Source organism: Aulonocara stuartgranti (genome assembly GCF_965226115.1).
Source record: "Aulonocara stuartgranti genome assembly, chromosome: 17".
Taxonomy (NCBI): Eukaryota; Metazoa; Chordata; class Actinopteri; order Cichliformes; family Cichlidae; genus Aulonocara; species Aulonocara stuartgranti.
Genome location: NC_138953.1, coordinates 28,564,905 through 28,579,539, shown reverse-complemented (window position 1 = coordinate 28,579,539; position 14,635 = coordinate 28,564,905). Strand labels below are relative to the sequence as shown.

Here is a 14,635-nt window from a genome sequence, read left to right as displayed (position 1 = left end):
CACATTTTCCTACTGCTCATTATATGTTTAATGGAAACAAAGGATATTGGTCCCGTTCTATTTTATCATTCTATTTGTCATTTCAGAATTTGAACTCTTTTTTGAGTTTGGTTAAGTGGTAGAGCTAATGTTTAAAAGTCCTGTGATTGGACATTGTAAGAAATCTGTATTCTATTTTTTAAAGGCAGATTGTCGGACTTATTCATATGAGATACTGTGTGAGTAGGAAAATCTTTCAGCTATGATAAACACAGTGCAGTGTGATGAACAGAATCAAGAGGTTTCAGTGTGGAGGGTGAAGCATATGCAGTGTGTGGGAGTTTTTAGTGCATATTAGAAATAACAGTACTTAAGAATAATGGGTGTATTAGTGGGAGGTATTTAAGTAACAATAGGCCATGCAGGTGTAGTAGGCCTCTTTGTCCTCCTCAACCAAGAAAACCTGATTCGACTGAAAGATATCTATATATTTGTTTATACTCGTGGTATATTTACTGCACAACAAATCTTATTTGTTGTGGCTAATGGAGTATGATTTTCTCCATCAGGATAAGTTGTAAATGCAATAGTGCCCCAGACTGTGCTGCATAAAACCATGAATGGAAACTAACTAAGAACATGTAAATTCTGCAGAGGTCCAATTTGCTTTCTGTTATGAATGCAGGTAACAGTAAACAAGAAAAGGCAAAAGAAGCAAGACAAGTATGAGCGTTTCAGGAAACTTCTTGTAAGTGCCTGGAAGAAATTGAATGAAATAGGTCAATTTGTGTGTGCTGACTGTAGGTTGAGAGACTGAAGTGACAAATAAGCGCATTTTCAAAAGGAAAAAAAAAAAAAGACTGTCGAAGTAAGCTTAGATAAAAATCATCAACACATCTCTTAATGTTCTGTCTAGATGAACAGATTCAACCTTTTGGCATCAACACCATCAACAACCACCAACTCGAGTTGATGGTTGAACCATCTAACACGGAGTCTGATGTAAAACGGGGTCAACAGAGCATTCATTTGTTAAGGAACTGAACTTTTTTTAAAACGTTAATAAGGAGATTTTATGTCATTTTTATTGTTCGTTTTATTGAAAGTCTTTTAATATTTCATCTTGGTCTGCTGGTTTAGTGTTTTATCTATCGAACATAAAAACTCCCTCAGCAACATTAACATCTGCTTCAAAATCAGGGTCAGTCAGAGAGATTGTTATTCACTCTGAAAAATCAGGTTATAAAGAAGGAAAACAAAAACATTATTAACCGTCCTTTCAATGTTTTGTCATCTGAATTCAGGACTGTGTGGGTAAGCTGCAAACAAATTGCCCTTTTGTGGATTAATAAAATGACCTGAATCTGAATCAAAAGACTTCATTTCTTTCCTTGTACTCCATCATTTTCCTCTCTAGAAGCTGGAACTGACAGTGAAGACTACATCCTTGTTAGCTCATGCTGAGATAAAACACATGGCCCTTAATCTTTCCCAGAAAGATGGTGTGTGGGGAGAGATGTGATTAAAGTTGGAAATCATTTATCGCCACAGTACCACAGACGAGTTATTAAATGAACTGCGTTTGGCATCCTGTGGGGGCAGGCAGAGTGGGTGCATGAATGCAGAGTTTTGCTCTTTGGGGAAGATTCAGCAGTATGTATCAATTTGTTTGTCTTGCAGAATACTGAAAAATGTGACAGGATCTGACAGTGACATTTAAACTTTTGAGATGAAAGCCAGATGCGACAGATGCCTCATGATATTTTATCATGTTGCGTGGCTCCGAATGTTCTCCATATGCTTACAACCTGCATTTTTCGGTGACATCAGCATCATGAAAAAGTACCGGCAAAAAAAGTCATTGGCGATGATCAGAAATGCAGGAAGTAGGGAAAAGAACACACAGTGTTTGACTTGAAGTGGTTATTTGATGTGAAAAATAGCCATAGGTACATTTTTGTTATTTGAATATGATGCAAAGCATTTTGCCCTGCAAATGTGTTTTAATGAGCTTATACATTTAGTAATTAAACCTTATTGCTTAATAGATCTTCCTCCTTTGTGCTGTTATATTAAGAAATTGTGTATAAGAGCTGGTTGATTACACTAAAAATGATGTGGTTATATCTAGGGCTTACAGTGGGATGTTGCCGATGGGGAAACCCCAAGTTCCGGTGGAAATGTGCAAGGTGGGGAAAATAATTACTTAGAAATAAGTCACATAATAATAAGTCACTGTGATCAGCTGACCTGTGCTGCTACACAGAGATCCATTGCTCTTTGTAGGTTTACCCAACTGATTTAAACATCATATAAGCTGATGTTATGCAAGCTTAAATGGCTGAGTTCCAATCCCTACACACTATTAAGTATGAAAGGCACAACCCAGTGAGTGAATCTAATCAGCGTCATTACCCTAAATATAAGTTTATGTCTGGTACTTTAGTTGTAACCTGGTAACAGTACCATAGATGTAACTAGTCCTCAATCAAACATCCCTGTAAACTTTGACAGAATAATTCAAACCAACCGGTGTTGCCTGCACTAAACTACTTGGTGCAGGGGTGGGCAACTACAGGCCTCGAGGGCCGGTGTCCTGGAGATCACCCTGGGTTAGCACACCTGAATCAAATGATTAATTCATTACCAGGCCTCTGGAGAACTTCAAGACATGTTGAGGAGGTCATTTAGCCATTTAAATCAGCTGTGTTGGATCAAGAATACGTCTAAAACCTGCAGGACACCGGCCCTCGAGGCCTGGAGTTCCCCCACACCCCTGGCTTTGTGTTTTAATGGAATCGTTGAGCAACAAAATTACTATGCTTCGATTTGTTTTTGCAAGAGCTTTTACAAAAACACAATTAGGCTAAACATTGTGTATAGATCTAAAACTCCAAAATGAACAAGGATATTAAATATAAGATTTAAAATTTAAATCTAATTTGCTGACCTTTGAAAATAATCTCTGATCTTCCCTACTAGTGAAATACACCAGCTGTACATTTAGCTCACAGGCATGTTTTGTGACAGACTTCACAGAAACAGTTTGTGTGTTTTGGTGAAATTTGTTGAGCTGTTTGAAAAGTTGCATTTGGAATCATGTAGCATTAAAAAAAACAAAAAACATGTTACTCTGTTTATGATAGCTCCTCTTCTGTAACTAGTGAGACGCTGAAGTATTGCAACCACAACTTTACATCTGCAGCATGAACACATCACAGGGATGGGAGGGAAAGAGGATGCGCTGAAGATGTTAAACGGTAGTAGCATGTGGGGGCTGGAAGGAGTGCCAGGCCAATAATAAAAACAAAAAAAAAAACCAAAAAAAACAAATGTAAAAATAATATACATTAACCTCATTAACTAAAGTTGCCAGTGTGCCATCCTGAATCAATCAGGCCTAGTTTAATTCCTGGTTTTATGCTTCTGACAGGAAACTAAACTCACATTTTGAATGATGATCTGAATAAAATTGACGACACACACTTGTGAATTACAACCTCAATTCCAAAACAGCTGTGTTTGTATTTAGTGCATCATGAAACAAAAATTATGACAAGAAGACTGCCATCAAATTTAAAATTAACCAATAGTCTTTAAAAGTGATACATTTTCTATGTTTAAATATTTAACTTGTTTTCTATCTTTTATTGTGGATAAAATAGGAGTTTATAAGATTTACAAATCATTATGTTTTTTCTTTACACACTTTTTTTGGAATTGGGATTGTAAATTTGATTGTCTCTGCAGCTTCATTTCTACAAAGACATGTTAGGCGTGTCCTCAGTGGATGAGAAAAAACAACCTTGTGGCTTAGTTGACGACAAATGCATTGCTAGGCGACGGTCGGGGGGGGGGGGTTATTCCCTGGACAGGTGGGTGGGGTCGCGAGCTGATGACAGAGGCCACACCTGCTGCCCGCCAGACGCATATACACATTTCTAATTCACTCAGAAACAGACACACACCTGTCTCACTGTTACACACACACACTTGCGCTGATTTTTACCTCCTGCTCTTTTCTGGAAACATGACCTGAAGCAAATTGTACTTTAGTGGCCAACAGGTTAAAGCAAAAGTGCAGTGAATCGCATGACTGAAATCAACACAACCTTTACACAGGGTACAATCTTAAATGCCAAATGAAGAACATTTTTTCTATCTGTGTTCATAGTATTGTCTTTTTAACCTATTTAATTTTGTCCTACAATTTCCCATCTGCTGAATATGCTCGCTTAAGTGTGCTGCCATCAGGGTGCATTAGGATTGGCTTTGAAATGGCATTTAAAAAAAACAAAATAAGTATATTGCTCCAAAATACTGAAGCCTTAATTTAAGGAAATAGATAGTCAAGCAGCTGGGTTTTTGTTAGCTTGCTTTGTTAAACCTAAATGGCTGATGGCAGCTATCAAGTCTCCCAGAAAACACCGGCTTTCTGAATCTACCATTAGAACAGAAACAGTAGTGTTGTAACCAGGTGACCTATTGCAAACAGCTGCATATTTCACACAAGAAGACTTGCATGACTTGCATGGTGCCCTGCAAAGAACTGAACCACTGGGGTAAACGTGACAAAGTTACCCGACTAACCTCAGATCCTGCTTTGCAGTGCAGGCCTCAGCAGATTAGCATTCGTGTCATATTGATGGCCATATTATTCATTCTCTTTGCAGCTTTCTTATTCTCTATGGGGGAAAAAATATCTGCTTTGCCTGTGCACTAACTTTTGGGGCAGGGCAGGTAGTGCACATAAATTATCAAGACTTTGTGTATGAACATGGAGCAATGAAAAAAAAGGAGAAAAGCTATAGTCAAAGCAAAACAATGAGCCAAAATATATAGAGGAAATTTAGTTTGTCACTTAGGTGTCTCCCTTTACATCACACAGAGTCATTTGATCCAGTGTTAGCTTAAAAATACTGATTATAGCATGAAACAACATTGAGTCAGAGATTTTATGAAAATTGGATGTATTTAGTCATACTGAATTTGCTGTTTTTGAGAGGCTTTTGTAAGCCAAAACTAATCTCTGTGAAAAACCCATATAATCCTATTTAAGAGAGTGTTGCATTTGCTGGCCTGTTTCAAAAACACGAGCAGCATGAGGGATTGTTATGGTTTTTTATGGGAACACATTGTACATTTTTTTTCCACTTAGAAATATCTTCAGAATTAATTTAAAAGTCGACCTGTGGACGTTCTTAACGGATAATTACCACATATAGTTCATCTCTGTGGGTTTTTTTTTTTTTTAAATAGTGTATAGTATGTTAGCCCTTAAACCTTTAAACCAGCGTTCCTCTCTCCATATGGTCAACACTCTTTCCAAACCGGCCCCTCCTCTTCGCCATTGCTCGGTAAATACACTTCAATCCCCCACCTCAGAGCCATGCCAGGCAAGAGGTCCCAAAGGAACAGCTTTTATATGAGCTATAGTGAAACCTGAGAGGGGGGGCATAGACAGCTATTTGCACAGCATATCTATTTGTGGGATTCACGTAGCAGGTGGGCAACACTTTGCCTTGTTTGTCTATTGTGACCCACACAGCTCATCTGCATGCAGACATCCATGCACACAAAAACAAGCAGACAAAAATTCAAGCCAAAAAAAGAAAAGAATTATCTTTGGGGGGTTGTAATAATGGAGGAGCTTGAAGCAAATTAGTGAAAGATTAGTTTTGCATCTGACAAGGGGCTTTCAAGACAAACCCGTTAGAAAATACAGTATATGCTTCTGGTATTTACCTTGCTGATTGTCCCAGCAAAGGGAAATGTCACTCCATATTAAGTTTGCCACAGCCCTTGGAGCCAGTGGAATTTATTATCACATTTCTGCATAAAAAAGAGGCACTGCGCTATTGAAAATTAAATGAAGGTTCATCATGATACACATAATAAAACGGAGAGCTTTTATTGGACGGGAAGAGTGTATTATTTTATTTATTTTTTGAGATGCTTGACTGAATCTGACATGGACTACAACTGGGTTGTGGGCCTGAAATGCTTTAAGCAACGCATGTGACCAGACAAGAGCAAAGTTGCCCTGGAAGTCACCTGACTTTGTTGTTTACAAGAATGCACATGAAAAAACATTCAAAAGTCAGCTCTGTGAGGAAGAAGATCATTGTAGGAAGGATAATATAGACGCACAGTCAGTGGAATGTGTGACTTATGATGATGATCAGCTCGAGGTCATATCGGGCTTTAAGGTTATCAGAGGAAAACTTAAATCTAAAGACACGGGCTGCAGTGTTGTTAGAATCTCCCATGTTTGATAAGGCCAGTGTGCCGTAAATAACTGTTGCTGGGTGACGTGAAGGGCGCCCGGAAACCCATTTGCGCCTCAGCAACACAAACATAAGAGACCACACACACTGCAAAAAAACATGGGGAAAAAGTGCCATTAAGGGTTGTGTATTCTGATTTTTTAAAGTTACCTAAAATCTTAAATTAGGTCACGTGTACATGTCTACGCATAGATTGACTTTTCCCATTTGTGTAAAGATTTCTAAAAGACTTTCGAAATAAACTGCGAGGTTTTTTTTTCCGAGCCATGCAAAACTTGGGTGAAATCATCACAATCACTCAAACACACTTCCACCCCTCGTGTTCATCCCCGCGAACCAACGATGTTTTTTGCAGTGTGCGGAGTGGCACCGCTCTGCCGGCCGAGCTTGAGCTCTACTATAAATGCGCCCTCCCCTTTTCTCCTGTTTTTTTTTTTTTATTTATTTTATAAATCTTTTGGACACACGCTTGAGATTTGCTCTAACAGCCTATTCCAGTTTGAAACACTCACTTAAGAGTGTCTCTCTCTCACACACACAGATACACACGCTACACCCCCCTCCCAAAAAAGAACACACTCCTTCAACTCCATCGGTGGGGAGAACATAGCTATCGGATGAGATTTGTTTCCAAACGCGCACCGATGGCGGTGTGAGGCGTTTGGTTTGAGAAATACGAGTGGCGCTTTGGATTTGTGGGCAATTCTTCTTCTTTTTTTCTCCATTTTTTTTTTGTTCATCTGCTGAATCCTGCTTTAGGGAAATTAACAAAGATATGGATTACTCACTTTGTCTATTCCTACTCTTGGCGACCGTTTCGTCTGAGTCGAGCGGGCAATTCCCAACATCGCAGATGTGAGTACTGTACAGCTGAAAACAGCCTGTTGGCTTTTTAAAGTAATACGGTGTTGTATCATAGAAATTTTTATGTGGCTCTTTTTTCTGAACCTGTGTCATTATATGGCATGTTCGGAGATATACGGTAGATGCAAAGCAGCCTGGTAATCACTTAAAGAGAAACGTGGTGCTAAATATGCTTCTAAAGCTTACATTAAGTTTGTGAACGCGCACTTTGTGGGAAATTCTCTCGGAAGCAGAACAGTCCTCCTTCTTGCCAACTGATGATGAGGATTGTACACGGGCTTTGTCCGTTACTTTAACTTTGTGAAATATGATATTAAAAGCTGCTTCCCATTTATTGCCAGCCTGCAGCAGTGTGACATATGGCGGACTGTCACATGAATCATCCCAAGAAGGGAGACTAAGGTCTGAACTTTCTCTTAACCATGTCCACAGATAGTTCTGACATTTGGCTATATGTGTAGATTGCTGTAATGAATCACATTTGTTTACAATGCATGAAGTTTGAACTGTAAATAGGAAAGCATATAGAAAGCATACTCCTCAGTTTGCCTTTTTTGACAGCAGTTGGTTATTGACGGGTAAAATGACAGTTAATCCATTATTTATCCAGAATATTGATATTTTCGTCTTCTGCTGATAATATTGATGAATAATGGTAAATGTATTCATCATGACGGTTACTTGATTAGTAGATAATACAAATGATGATTGGTTTTCCAAATAAAATATTAGTTCCCTATTTTGCTGGACACATTTCAATATCACCTTGCATTGATTAGGCAATTGGTGATAAAGTTGTCTCAAACCTTCCTTAAAAGTTTAGTTTCTTGTGATTTCCAGCATGCAGACCAGTACTTCAGCTCAGTGTGGAAAACTCTGTTTGCCCTGCAAGATGTTAACTCGGTTTACAAACCCATGCCATCAAGTAGAGATATCGCTTGCACAGTCAAGCTATCTCTGGCTCTGTCTAAATTTGACCTTCCATATTTGCACTGCAGCATTAATAGATGTAACAGATGATCTGTCCGCAGCCCAAATTAAGCAAAAGTGTAGGAGTGCAAGCCTGTTCGGCTGACATGCTGAACCTCACACTTAATCAACAGGTTTAAGATATTCCAGATGGTTCTAAAGGAGCCAGGACTACAGGTTTTGGTTTTAAATGCAGCCCAAGTTCAGTCCTAGAGAGACGATGAGCTATGATGGCACTTAGCCTAATGGCTCAATATGGTGATGTCAGACTCGCAGAGTGGCCAGCCTACTCCCTATATTTCACGGGCACTAAGTGGATTGATCTGTGGGTTGTGTACATGATATTCATGTTGGTGTGGATGTTCACTCGCGGGTGCATGTTCACTCTTTTATTTTGCAAATATGAGTATTTATTTCAGAAGAAAGCACGCCAGAGTCAAACTATAAACCCACAGTTGTAATGCGCCTTCTTAAAAACATATTCCTAGCCACCAGTAATAAAAAAAAAAAAAGCATCAGTCAGTGCACAGCTTCTTTTAATTCTTGCTGTTTCACTGTGAGCAATTTCAGCCAGTGTTTGTATACTGTTGTAGTGACAGGGATTTTGAGTGACAAGCTTCACGTCGACTCCTCAAGGTGAAAGTCACAGAGCAAAACAGAGAAAGTAGAAGGGCAACGATGGAGAGACCGACCCAGCCCGTTTCCCTTAATTAAAGAAATTCAGAAATGTGGTTCTTAAGTAGCTCAGTGTTTATGACTACATACACTTTCTATACTATTATTTCTTTCTGTGTTACTTTCTTTTTTCCCCTTTATTCCTTGCTTCCTTCACTCCTTCCTTCTCCTCCCTATCTCATGGACTCGAAGTGTGACTGTATCTCTAGGCTCCATCTCTAACCTCACATGCCAGCATCTGTCTGTTCTCAGATCTTCATGTCCCCTCTCCTCCTCTCAGCCCCCCCTCCACGCCTTCTCACTCTGTTTCTCATCGCTCTGTTTCCGTCTCGTTCTTCCTCTGGCCGTCTTCTCCCTATGTGTCTCTTTAGCTCTCCCCTCTCGGCTTGTTTTGTTGCCAAAAGGCAGATGATTAACATCATCAAATCTGAAATGCAGTCTGATGTCATAGACTGTGCCCCAGAGATCTCTGCACCATTCAAACACACTGTTAGATCAGGAACGATAAAAAGACATGATGGAGATAAAGAGAAAAGGAGACAAGATGAAAATCCAGACTACTTGGCCTTATTGATTACAAACATATATAATATATGGACATTTTGCTACATAAATCCTGCCAACGTGCAGCTGACTGTTACCACACTTGCAGCCAAATACACAGAAAATGTCCAAATGTTTTGCTGCTATGTGCCATTTCATTGTGCTAACGTTCCCTTCTGATCTAAAGCTTGATCATATGCTTGTTCCTGGCTTCTACCCTGGTCACTGACACATATAGCTTGTTTTATCTTCATCCTACTAATTTCCACGCTTTCTGTCACCCTCTGCTCTGTTTCTACCACTCTCACTTGCTTTTTTTTTTTTTTAAAGCTAACTAGATTTCATGCTCAACCAGCTAAAGCGCCATGCGTCTTGTGTTTGTGGCCTCATCTCTGGCAATTAGTTGGCATAATGTGAGGAAATGCTTGATATCAAAAGAAAGCAGCAAGATATAAATCATGTACATATATATAAGTATATAAAACCACACTTAAAGTGAAAGCAAGCTTCACATTGAGCCCTCTGTGAACTTAAAGGACTAGTTCAACATTTATTACCAGTTCATATTGAAAACAAATTGTAAAGATACAATTTTTGTTTTTAGGTTCGGGGATTTGTAGGGTTTTTTTTCAAGCCAGCATAGGAGCATCAAAGTTCCTAGGAACAAACATATCTTTGTCTTTGCTGGCACAAAAAGTGCCTTGGTATCTGTCTAATTCACAATAAAGCAATGAAATCTTATAGAACTCACCTAGTGATACTGCTTATTATGGTCATTGCTTTTCTTTCAGTGGCAGACAGATGCCAACAAAGGCGCTTCTGTAGCCACTAGAGGCGTCACTTCCAGTGATTTAAGCCAACGAACCACACCTTTCAACCGTTTCAACTGAGCATTTTTAACATAACTGTGTGTTTTGTTTAATTTTATTTCGTTTTTAGGACAGACATTTGAGCATTTCTTCTTTAGTCTGTTCCTTAGCACTAATTAGCTGAAATCTGTCTCTCTCTCTCTTACACCCATACTGTTTGTAAATGCAGCCAAACCAGTGAGTGGCGTCCCAATGGCTATGTCCATCTTGTGTATACAGTCTGGCACTAACAGCCTGCACAAAAAAAAAGAAAAAGGAAAATCTGTGCTCAGATTTTGATGATTTGTGTATTATTTATTACTGTGTACTGCATTAGCAAGTGTCTGTGCATTGGACACATGCTGTTTGTTTATGGTTGCACCATGCCGGCCTAGTTTTATGATGTTAGCTGATAACTTTGTACTCAACCCTCCTGTTCAAATCTGGTTTATTTAAGACAACAATAGCCGAAATGCTAAAATCAAAGTTGAAGAAAAGGACTTTAATAATAACGCCTACATCCATAAAGGTACAATGTATTTGCAGTGTAAGCTGGGGAAATTTTGCTGGTTTTTACACTTAATTACTTGGAAATTAAACACTCAATTATTATTAATTTCATCTTCTGTGTAAATTTTTAGTTCATCGATTAGCTGAGTGGTAAGGGAGACGATGCCTTCTAACATGAGCAGATGTGGGATGTATATATAAGATTTAATAGGATCTGAAATATTAGTCAGTTCTTTAAAAGTGCTTTTAGTTTGAATTTGTTAGGCTATGATTATCCTTTACTAGTTTTCTTCATAAGTTTCCCCCCCCCTTTATTAATCAGGCATAGTTTCCTTGAGGTTTGACTCGACACTCAATCATCCCAGTAGGCTGGCACCAACAGTGGCCTGTAATGATGGCTCAGTTTCTAGAAGACGCCAGACGTGTGCACCTTAGTTCACTGCCAGACTTCCTCTAGATCCCAGGTGCTTGGTGTCACTGCTGCTGAACAGCTCAGTCATAAAATGGAATAGGTTGCAGGAGCAAAAACAAAGTCTAATATGCTGATAAAGACAATAATCATGGCTTTAATCTGCTCTAATAATACAATTAGTTGAGTTTTTGCCTTGCAGCAAAGAAAACGTGTTAATACTTTTACATGCAAATTTCCATTACATCATCACTGAGCTGAAGAGCAGGCTCAAAAAACTTGTAACCCTGGAGAATCATGCTAGCCATAGCCCCTGTGTCCAAAACATTATTACTTTATGATTTTTATTTTTATAAATTCTGCTTTATTTTAGTCAAAAGGCTGTGGGCTTTGTTTGCTGATTGAGTCACAGAGCCGTAGAGCCTTTCTTCTTTCGTGCTTTGGCAAAGACTGGGCGATTAAGAATGTCTCATCTAATGAAAAAACAAAACAAAACAAAGACAAATGCATTCATTAAATTAGATTTCCCTTCAAATTTCATTCCAGTGTCAAATCTAACTTGGATTATGACACTGATAATACGGGAGAGATTTGAAAAGGATGAATCGAATGTAGTGAGCAGCAGATGGAAATAATCTGCTCGGGGCCGTCTAGGGTTTCCTTGGCTGTGACTTCGTCTTGGCTGTAAGGGAGTTAGTGCCAGCAGGTATATTTCAGGAGGCACGCTCAGAATCAGGCAGCTGACGGGGTAATATCTGTTACACATAAACATGCAACAGTGCAAAATCTTTGACCGCGAATAACGTTTGCTATTTACTCACTTTATTTTCCTTGACTCTTTCACATTTCTTTTGCTTTTTTTTTTTTTTTTTTATACACCTCACCCTTTAATTTCTCACTCATTTGTGTTTTTTCTTCTCATCTACTCACTCATTTTCCTTTGCCCCAGTCTGAGCTCTGACTATATTTATCCAGGACCTCTGTCTTTGGGGACGGGGGTGTTAAGTGTCCTGACACAGCTGTATAGGTAAAGATAGAGAGGCGTAGAGTGGCAGGGGGCTTCCCATAAATCGCCCTCCCCTCAGCAGAAGTTTTGAGCGTTCTTCTGCGTGAGTTTTCCTTAAGGTCTGACTTGGATTTGTAAGGAAAAAGACACACATACATACACATATGGTACATTAACACTTCCAACTTACGTGAAGAAGAAATGTGGGGAGGAAAAAAAGCTCACATGAAAAATCCCAAGAATTTTCCATTGCACCGTTGCCTGGGAAACCCTGGGAATAGTTAACAGCTGTTGGGATAGCAGCCCTCTTTGGTACAGGAAGCACATCTGTATGTTGAAACAGAAAGCAAGGGCACTACAGTTCAAGGCAGAAATTTAGGATATTTCAGGGAAGCTATCAAAAGTTAGTCAAGTAATATAGCGGCAAAGATACAGAAGAGCAGTGTGAAAGCGGCAGATGTTTGAAGAGAGAGGCTGTTTGTGACTGAAAGTTGAACATCATACCCTGTGGCTTCTCTTGTCTGTTCTGTCTGTATTTGCATGAGCCAGAAATGTGTCATCAAGCTTGATACATGGCACAAGAAAGCAACATGATCATGAACAACATAATCATTTAATTAAACAATTTGACAGAAAGAAAAAGTATCACTGCCTTATGAAGAATTTTAATTTGTGAGAGTTCATTAAGTGTTTCCTATAAATATTTAGAGCTGTGGTTAACGACTCAGTAAGTTATTATAATAACGCACTAGTAGCACTAGTAGCTTTAAGTGGATAAAACACACTGTAAGCCCATCTGATGTGTTATATTTTGAGCGAGGCCCATGATGGCTTGTGATGGTGCCTCTCGAGCCCCTTAATGGAGCTGCATTGAGACATAAGAGCAGCGGTCCTCAGACACCAACACTGGCACTGTGTGTAGCTGTCAGGGGAGACTAGTACTCAGTGTAGCACTAACACTAGTCTGCTTGTGTAGGCGTTTAGAATGACGTTAATTGGACATTGTGGCTAGAGGGGGCTTTCAAATCTCTATTTATACACATCGTCCATCCAAGATAGTCTGTATGTGTAGTGAGGCTGAAGGGTAGGGTCTGATGTATGGATGGCTGGGTAGGGAGTTTGCTCAGAAAGTGTGAAGGTGACAGAGATGTGGAGGTTTAGTCATCTGAGCAGAGTTCAAAATGACATGTCGCACGGGGAAAGACAGCTGGAGGGGTGAGGATGAGTAAGAGGAAGAGTAAATGCACTGAAATAGTTCAAAAGAATAAAAACTTTTGTTATAGCTTTGTTTTCAAAGACTAAAGGATGAAAGATTGTACATAATGTCATGAAATTAGATTTCCACTACATGCTTACTGTGGCCAAAAATGTACAATAATAAAAGAAACCATTGTGATATTGATACAAGAGATGTGAATCAATTTCTACCAGCCCTGTTCATCTTTACGTTAAGTGCTGTGTCTTATGGATCAAGAGGCTTATCAAGGTGACAATGTGAGTCAAGGTGGTATATTGTGACGGTGGCTTTGACTCGGACGTGCAGTGAGAGTATGTCCGAGTTGACAGTGATTCAAACTGGTTGTACATTCAGAATGTGGATATAGTGTTGTGCTCTTGGTAAATTCACCAAAGAAGTCTTTTTTTTTTAAATTTAGACACAAGTATGTCTGATGGCAAACCTTTTAAAAAGTGCACACAGGAAGCGTAATCTTAATTGAGTTACTGCTGTTTTTCTTTACACAGTGCTGGTATCTCACCAGTAGGTGAAATTTCTCTGCAGCAAGTACAGACACTTTCAGGTGTCACAACAATTCTGCTTTCTCTGATTTAATGTGTTGAGACACCTGCAGGGAGAGGCTATACAATGGAAGCTGTTAAATACACGGCGTTTGACATGGATGGTGGGGAGGAGGTCGACTATTGGCTAAGAGGACAGAGAGTCAGTCCCAGCTCGTCGTGCTTCAGAGTGTGAGGTCAAACGTGGGCAAGGGTAGGGAAAAAAGTCTGACCCCAGTTCCCCTGTGGCAGTCTCATGCTGTCAGAGACAAACAGAGCAGTGCTCAGATAACCAAATGGCCCAGTCGGAATTTGTTACCTTGTATTTCTTGTAAATAGATGAGTGAAGGGAGGAAGGTTGTTTTTTGTAGCACAGTCGATTTATGGATGAGAAAAAAGAATTAAAACAACTAAATGTAGAAATAAGAACACTTCAATACACCACAATAATGGCTTTTTAGACAGGTAGCCCTAAGTTAGATAAGCGGTTAAGCAAATGAATGGATATTGCTCTTAACTACCTATTTATTCCTTCTTCCACAAGACTCAGTTATTTCTCTACAAGAAAATAAAGTGGCATCCACAGTGGCGGCCTTAGTCTGTTTGGTGCCCTGGGCGAACACTGTTCAAAAGATTCAGTAAGCTACATCAGTGTGTACTGTTTACTATCATAGCCAAGTGGCTAACAAACATAAACAGAAGTTTTTGCTATCCCTACTAATTAATGTTATCTTGTTGTATCTCTGTTGTGGTCAGTGCTATCCTCTAT

The 14,635-nt window shown here is 39.3% G+C and overlaps 1 protein-coding gene across 2 annotated transcripts in view; it reads left to right on the top strand.

The window, feature by feature from the left end:
- Positions 1–6,614: 6,614 nt before the first annotated feature.
- The window catches only part of cacna2d1a (calcium channel, voltage-dependent, alpha 2/delta subunit 1a), a 101,115-nt gene continuing 93,094 nt past the window's right edge, over positions 6,615–14,635 (top strand). For both annotated transcript variants that reach the window (XM_082511813.1, XM_082511816.1), the window contains exon 1: positions 6,615–7,121. In XM_082511813.1, the coding sequence (XP_082367939.1) occupies positions 7,042–7,121 (80 nt within the window). In that variant the 5' untranslated portion in view covers positions 6,615–7,041. The remainder of the gene's footprint in view (positions 7,122–14,635) is intronic.